Below are 8,226 nucleotides of genomic sequence, written 5' to 3' on the forward strand. Positions count from 1 at the left end.
TAAACCATGGCACCAAGCACCCCATCAAGTCTCCTCCTGAACACCTCCAATGACGGCGACTCCACCGCCTCCCCAGGCAGCCCATTCCAATGGGCAATCACTCTCTCTGTATAGAACTTCTTCCTAACATCTAACCTGAACCTCCCCTGGCACAGCCTGAGACTGTCCTCTTGTTCTGGTACTGGCTGCCTGGGAGAAGAGACCGACATCTGCCTGTCTACAACCTCCCTTCAGGTAGTTGTAGAGAGCAATAAGGTCACCCCTGAGCCTCCTCTTCTCCAGGCTAAGCAACCCCAGCTCCCTCAGTCTTTCCTCATAGGGCTTGTGTTCCAAACCCCTCACCAACTTCGTTGCCCTTCTCTGGACTTGTAGGAACACTGCTGACTTTATATAGTGCTTTCCATCTGAGTACAGACCCAAGTGAGATCTTTGAGTTGTCTTGTCAGGTTTTTCAAAGCCAAAACAAACCAAGCAAATGAACTGAAGTTGGTTTTGCCAATCTCTTTAATTACTGCTAGGATAATGAGATCAGGTTTTTCATTTTGACGGTGTCACCATGAAACTGGAGGGCATTTTGGATTATTAAGTGATGTTTTAATTAAGGAAGGACAGTTCAACTGCGACCCTAAAGCCATGCAGATTGTTTGAAGGAGGCTTGAGGAACGGAAATTTCAAGTTAAAGATGTGTCTGCTATGAAATTAGCACTTGCCCACAACTGCAAAAATCATTCCTCTAATTTGTTTGGGTTTGTACATAGCTTTTACTTGAACCTGGTTGCTCTTGTACAGGGCTGTGAAGGCAAGCCTGGAGAAGCAGCAGTGTGCTTTCAGAGCCAGAACTGCCACTCACAGGAACAGTCAGTGTGAAATCACAGCAGAGGGCATGGATGCTTTAAGTAGAAGCCAATGAATTGTATTTTGATTCAACATCAGAAATGTTATGTGCAGCCCCTCCTCAATTCTTCACAGAATCAGGTTTCAAATGTCAAATGCTCTAAACTGGGGTTAGCTGAGCTGATGCTCTAAGACTCTGAGATTCAGCTTCCTCCCTTTGCCTGTGCTGAAGCAGGAAGGGATGGAGGGTGTTGTCCTGCTGCCAACCGGGCTGAGAGGGTGGCAGGCTGTTTCCTCCTCAGGGTTAGTTTGTGTGACAGTAGCATCTAGAGGTTTTGTAAGGAATTAAAGCCCGCTTTGCTAGTGGCTGCACATAACAAGCAGTCCTTACCTCAAAGAATAGAATGAAAAAGGACAGGAAAGGAAACACAAACCCAAATTGCAAACAAGAAACCTTCTTCTCTGTGCATTATATGTTAGTTAATGGCCTCTCACTCATCCTTGTTTGACCTTGGGAGAACAGAATGGAGTTCACCAAAGCTGTTTGGGTTCAAAATCACAAACTTCTTAATAGCCTGCATAAGTGCCAGACATGACTCTCCAGAAGAGGTACTTTGACAAGCATTAGCCATGCCACAGGAAGGAGATTGGGTTAGGTGGGTTGTTACAGTTATCAAAGTCACCCTTGATCACAGTTCATCACCTTTAAAGTGGTTCATTACTTTAAACCAAAGTGCAAGAAAAATATTGCAGTGTGACAGAGCTGTGACTGCTGTGTTTGGATTTGGTGTTACAAAGACAGCCCCTGGACTTCCTGTTTGGAGTCTAAAGCAGTGCTCAACCAGGAGGTTAGGAGGGTGATTTTCTGAGAGCTCTGTGAGTTGAACACACCTTGCAGCTGTGTAGGCCAGGTGCTGTACAAGTAGTGCAGCATTTTGTTGGGAGGGAGCAGGCTTCTGCTCCTCCATTTCTGTGCCTTCACCTGATGATCACCATCTGATCTTCCTCTGCAGCTGAGACATTTAAAAAGCTGTTTCATTTTTGGCAGAAGAATTGGATTGCTCTTAGTGTTCAGTCTAAGCTGCAGCAGTGTAACTGTAGAGTCTTGCTTTGCCTTCTCCTGCCTCATGCTGGTCTCTTGCATTTCAGATTGCCTACGCTGCAGTGGACTGTGCCAAAGAACAGAATCATGACCTGTGCAAGCAGGAGGGGGTTGATGGCTACCCCACCTTCAATTACTACAACTATGGAAAATTTGTGGAGAAATATACTGGAGAAAGAGGGGTAAGTGAAAGCAAGAGCCATCACCTGACAGAGGAAGGAAGGTCTCCTCTGCCTTTTTCTGCCTTTTACATGGAAACTGCAGGGTAGCTTTTGATGATGCTGAAAGGATGTTTAACTGCTTCTGTTACGGTCTTACATGGATGAATCACTGTGCACTGCACCCCTCTACATCTCTGCATTAGGAACATGCTTGGTCTATTTTAGGAATGTGAGAAGAGGAAAAAGGAGTAGATTTGGTAATGCTTTATTGTATATTCTTTAAGCTGAAGTCTGCAAGTGAATTTGAACTGAGTGGAAGTGAAGGGTTTATTGCATGGCCTGCTGCTACATGCAGAAATGCCAGAAAATACAGACCTTACTCCTGTAAGTTCTGGATCAAAGATACACTGCAAACATGTTATGGGTCCACCAGGCTGCCAAATGGAGACAAGCTGTTGGTTTTATAGCAAGGACAAAGCTGTCCTTTGGAGACTGAGGGAAACTAAATATCTCATTCTTCCTAAATCTGATTCAGTTCTGGAGCTCAGGATGGAGAGACCAATTGTACCATCTAGCCCATGGGCTGAAGTTTCATTCTTTTGTCCTTCTGTGGCCAACTAATTATATGCTATGAGTACAAGGGGCAGAAATGGCATAATGCCTTCCCTGGTTGTAGATTGCCTGAAAGTAAGAGCAATTGAATTATTTGTGTGTATTCTTCATCATAACCTCCTAGAGGGAGATTACCCCTCAGCAGTGATTGATTGCCTGGAGGCACTAGGGCCTGCAAGAACAACTTGGGGTCTTCAATCTGTCTAGTGACTTTGATGAAAGAGCCTTGCCTCAAAGTTATTGCTGCTATTACAGCTCACCTAATTATAGAGAAATATGACCACAAATGCCAAATTCTGAATTTTTTAGTCAGTTAGAATCTTAAGGATATCTTCATGGAGCTTTGCCTCTTAGTTTTCTCCAGCATTAGGGCCCCAGTAATTACCATTTTACAGTGCTGATCAAGGCGGTGTTGCAGATGGTGTTTAGCTCCAGTTGTGGAACTCTTCTTAAGAGTAAAGGTGGGTGCAGTAGCAAACAATTAAGGAAAATTTCACACACAATTTTTGTACTTCTAATCCATTCTTATAGAAATTATATGTGAAATGAAGGATCTGTGATGGCTGACAAAAAGAATTTAGCGAGACAGGAGTGCTCTGAGGCCACAGCAATTGGGAGATGATTATGCCTGTGCTGGAAAGTGGACAGACTAATCCCCTGTGTGCAGCCAACCCTTTCTTGGGTAGAATTAAATTACCCAAAGAACATTTCAATCTCTCTTCTGCTGGCAACTGTGTTCTTCCTCCACCTCTTCTGAGGTCTGTGGTCTTCTGCTTGTGCAACACTAAATTAGGTTTTGTTATCTCCTATCACAGTAGTGCTGGAGGCAGCACTTAACTCAGTATCTTCCATGGAATTTGCAGGTCTGTTCACACATCTGTTACAGTAATAAGGCATTGCACTTTTGAAGGACTTGCTGTCAGCATGGCAATACTTTGTGAACTGCCTTATCCCACCAACACCTACTTTGCAAAAGAAATTTCAGGAGAGATCATTTGGAGCCAGGGAACCGGTTTTCTGGTCCAAATTCTGGCACTAAATCAGTAGCTGTCCATGGATATTTAGTTCACTGTGGTGGAGCTGATGTATCATCAATTTCACATGGTCAGGGAAGAAGATAGGTAGTGTCAGCTGCCATGGGGGCAATATGACATGCTGCAGCAGGAGACATGACTAGTAGAGGAGGAGCTCTCAGCTCCTTGCCGCCCCACACCAGAGTACTGGCTGTGGGGAAGAGCATGAGCCCGGTAGTAGCTTGTAAGACATCCTCCACACCTCCAATGGAATTGCAATTACAAAATAGAGGGTTTAGGGCATTTCATCCCAAGCAGCTTGAGCAAGGAAGAATCAGGACACCTACTGACCCCAGTGTATTTTATGTGACTTCCAGACTTTGAAAACTGGGGTCCTTTCATGGGGGCTGTTGATTGCCAGATATCTCCAGATGACCCAGGGCCCAAACTTGTCACTTCATACTTTTTAGTAAAATAGTGAATCATTTTAGAAGACTGCTTTGTTGTTCAGCCTTCTCAAAAGCTTCTCAGCTCTGAGGTTTGGTTTTGTAGTGTTGTCTTTGTTTTGAAGTAACAGTTTGACTTGAAAAAACTTGTTTGTTTGTTCTCTCTCTCTTTGTATTTTTTGACTTTAGCACCGTTTTTGACAAGTGTGTTTCAGGATTGCTTGAAAGTAAAAATGGTCACATTGGGTAGGATCAGTGTTACTTGTCTAGACAGGAATATATATACATATATATAAAAAAACAGTAACAGGAAGGGTTCACAAGGGTAAGGAACAGGGATGGATGGGGAAAATATGTATACAAAACCAGTCCTTTGGAGTCCTTTGGAAAGGCGTGGATGTACAGGGAGGAGGACCAGGCTTGACCACGTGGCAGAGAAGCAGGAAACGAGCAACAGTCCTCTTGTCCGGGCAAGGAGAAGCCAAAGAGAGCAAATGGCTGCAGTGTCTTCCTTTTTACAGGCTTGCTGGGCAGGGAGGGGGAGTAGAACAGACTAACTCAGTTCCCCAGGAGGAAAAAGCCCTCCAGGGAGAGCAAGGCTCTCACAAGCTTCCCCCCCTCCGCTGCTTTCAGGATGGGAGTAACCCATCACAGTTCCATCTCTTCAAAGCCTGACGTGTAGAATCTGCATAGATATTTTCTCTTTGCATTGCAGAGGAGTAACATTGGACCAGAGCACTGTGCAGTGCCACACTGCATAAGCAATAACTGCTCCTTAGTTTATATTCTGTTGTGGAATACAGAAACTAAAAGTGTTCTTGATGTATTGTTTTGACTGGTTTGTAAAAATATGACTCTTATTCTTCTTTCTTCAAAACTAGGAGTCTGGATTCACCACTTTCATGCGAACCCTGAGAGAAAGAGACCATGAAAGAGTAGGAAAGAAGAAGGATGAGTTGTAGTTTCTGCCTCAAAAGAAGCTTTCCGCTGCACTGTGAACGGTTCCAGGTCTTTTGTTATTGCACCTGAGACTTCACATATTCTCAAGACAGAGACTTTTTTTTTTTTATAAACAGCCATGGCCATTTTCTACAATTTTGAAATAAAGTGAAACCACTTGATTTTTAAAAGGAAAATAAATTAGAAAGTTGCCATAATGTTTTAAAGAAAACCTAGCATTTTCTCTCATGTTGTGAGACTATGCCCACTGACACTCCTATGCAATATTTTTGTAGTCTGTAGTGTGTCTGTAGGTGATGTTGTTTGATAGAGTGATTTTCTTTTCTTTTCTTTTCCTTTTTTTAAAGTATTGCAGTACATGTGAAAAACAATGGGGAGGGGGCACGGGGGGGGGGGGGGTGTTTGTTTGTTTTGGTTGTTTGGGGTTGGTTGGTTGTGTTTTTTTTTTAAATCAGTGAAGGAAAATGGGAAACTTGCAAGACACAGACTTACCCAATTGCAGTTTTACATTCTTGTGAACTAGTTACGTGTTCTTCAGTGAGAGTTGGGGGAACAATTTTAAGGTGCTCAGGGATAAATAAGATATCTGAGTCAATGAAGACATTAATATTGACCAGTCCAGATCTGTTGATTTCATTTTCTCTCTCTGGTCTTTAAATCAGGACTGTTTACATAACATTATAGAATGTATTGAGTGAAGTAAGCCAAGTATCAAACATTAAGAGAGCATGGGTAAAATGGAATCTAAACTCTCCTTTGCTGTCAAATGCATCTGTAAGTTATGGCAGGAGTGATTATCTTGCCAGGGTATGCAGTTACCCTTTTGGGGTGTGCATTCTCCCTTCAAATTGTGATTGGGCCGTATCAAATGTATTGGAAAGTGTTAGTTCAACTGTTTTGATAAATGCACAATACTTTTCATAATGCAGTAATTATGTATATCAATGTGGTTTATGGTCCAAAAGTTTTATCTGCATTTGTATGTGGGATTTTTCCTTTTTTTGCTCTTCGAGGAGTTGCGTAAACAATCTCTGGCAAAGTCATCACTGTAAAACCTGTGTTGGCAACAGCTGAAATGTGTTGCACTCTTGATACTTAAAGACATTGATCTGGAGGTACTATGTCTTCACAGGGAGGGAGAGGGAGGGGCAGGAAGTTGTGATTCAGTTTGAACTAAAAATAAATTTTAAAGAAGACAAGTATTTTCTTCATTAATAGCCTTGTTCAGCTTCTTCACCGCTGGGTCAATGACCATGGTGGTGGTTTAGCAAGAGCCAGCACGCACAGGATGGGTGCCCACTGCCTGTTTTCCAGGACAGCCTGGTGCCCAGGTGTGCTGGGCAGTACAGTGGGGTGTTTGCCAGTGTGAGGGTTGGCCTCCATCTGCCTTGGCACTCAACAAGTGGACAAAATAGCTTCTGACAGAGAACCTGTGCCTTGGGTCTGAAATCTTCCTCTTGCTCCTCAGCTGCCCATCTCATTTTCTGATTTGGATCCTCAGTGAAGACTGTGCTAATGGGTAGTTCTGTGCTGTGCTGTTCAGGAGGTGAATGGCACCTTACATCCTTTCTTGGGATTTTGTCCCTCTTCTCTCTTGCCCAATTAATGGCACTGTATGTTTGGCACTAGCTGCTGAAGCCATTAGTGAGTAATCTGGAATACTGGTAGCCTGATTGGCCTTGTGTGGTAGCCAGCTTGTTAACCATGACATCAATTTGAACAGCGATGGAGCTCTGCCAAGTATCTTCTCTTATTAGGCACCTGATGAGTCTCTTCACTCAAAAAATCATCTGCTTGGTACTACATAATATTCTAGTGTGAAAGTAGCTTAATTGATTAAGTCTCTTACTGTGTTGGGTTTTTTATTTTCTGTTAGCATAGCTACTTTGTGTTATGTTTAGTGGTTTTGCATAAGATCACAGTGCTTCTTTCAAGCTCTCTCTGCATTAGTAGCAAACATTCTGCCCTGTGTTTAGGAAATGATATATATTGATGCCACTTGATTTGAATCAGGAATTCTTTTGCTTACCAGCAAACTATCAAGTATGATCAGTCCAGAACTTGCAGCATTTTTCTTGATCTCAGAGTCAAAGCAACTACCATTAAAGAAATAGGCTTCAGAAATGCTTGAGCATTTCTGTGCATAGGCAGTGCCTGTATCTGTGTGAATATGAGAGACTTAAAAGGGGGAAAAAAAAATCATAGCTTGCCAATGGTGACATCACTTGTCAGGATCATTCTGAATTACAGCCTTTGGTAAATGTTTAGGATAGGACAATTGCACACTGTGCTCCAGACCAGTAATTCCTTACAGCTGGTTACACCATAATAAAATTAAAATTAAGAATTCTCATTTTTCCCTTCAGTCTTTTGTCAGTTACTCCTTGGATTTGGGCATTCAATTTTTTTCTTGACTAATCATGTGTTAATGCACAAATATAAAATATTTGAGAATAATTTACCTTCTGTTACAGGGTCATGATTCATCTGGTTTATAGTCTGAATGGGTTTTGGGAAAGACAGTTTTGAACACCATAAACAATTACATCAAGTTGCTGACAAAAGCTTTAGTTACTGTGAACTAGAGTGTACCATGAACTTGGAGATTTTCTTCTAAGCCTTTTTAATTAGTAGACCAGGTCTGGATCTCAGTTACACTGTTGTAATTCTGTTGCCTCCACTAAAGCAGAAACTGGTGCTATATATTTGCTACCCAGCTCAGTTAATGTTTATATTTGTACCAGTCAAGTTGAAATGCTTTTCAGACTTATTTATTTTTTTTTCCACACACTATGAATGAAGAGTATCTTATATGCAGGAGCTCTTATTTTGTGGGGCATTTCACACATTCAGACTTTCCAGCCTTTCATAGCAGAGGCATAGCCCAGGAATTCATAACCACACAGGAATTTCTGCCACAGTAATCTGGAGTTTCAAATCATGAATCATTTATCAGGAAGAAACTTAATTGCTGATAACAAGTGGGTTATAGTGAATGAGAGATTCTGCTCTTGCAATTATGGGTTTGGTCTTTCAGCCCTTTTAAGGTGTGATTCAGAGGTCCTGGCTATCAGCTACACCATTAATGCTAAGCAGAT

The 8,226-nt window shown here is 42.2% G+C and overlaps 1 protein-coding gene across 1 annotated transcript in view; it reads left to right on the forward strand.

Annotated features, from left to right (window-relative positions):
- PDIA5 (protein disulfide isomerase family A member 5) overlaps positions 1–5,518 on the forward strand; it is a 108,865-nt gene extending 103,347 nt beyond the window's left edge. Inside the window, exons 16-17 of the mRNA XM_068138999.1 lie at positions 1,984–2,118; positions 5,050–5,518. Of these exons, the coding sequence (XP_067995100.1) occupies positions 1,984–2,118; positions 5,050–5,130 (216 nt within the window). The 3' untranslated portion in view covers positions 5,131–5,518. The remainder of the gene's footprint in view (positions 1–1,983; positions 2,119–5,049) is intronic.
- Positions 5,519–8,226: the final 2,708 nt, after the last annotated feature.

The sequence above is a fragment of the Melanerpes formicivorus genome, unplaced genomic scaffold (assembly GCF_026170545.1).
Source record: "Melanerpes formicivorus ecotype bairdi unplaced genomic scaffold, bMelFor1.0.p_v2 SCAF_5, whole genome shotgun sequence".
In the NCBI taxonomy this organism is placed as follows: domain Eukaryota; kingdom Metazoa; phylum Chordata; class Aves; order Piciformes; family Picidae; genus Melanerpes; species Melanerpes formicivorus.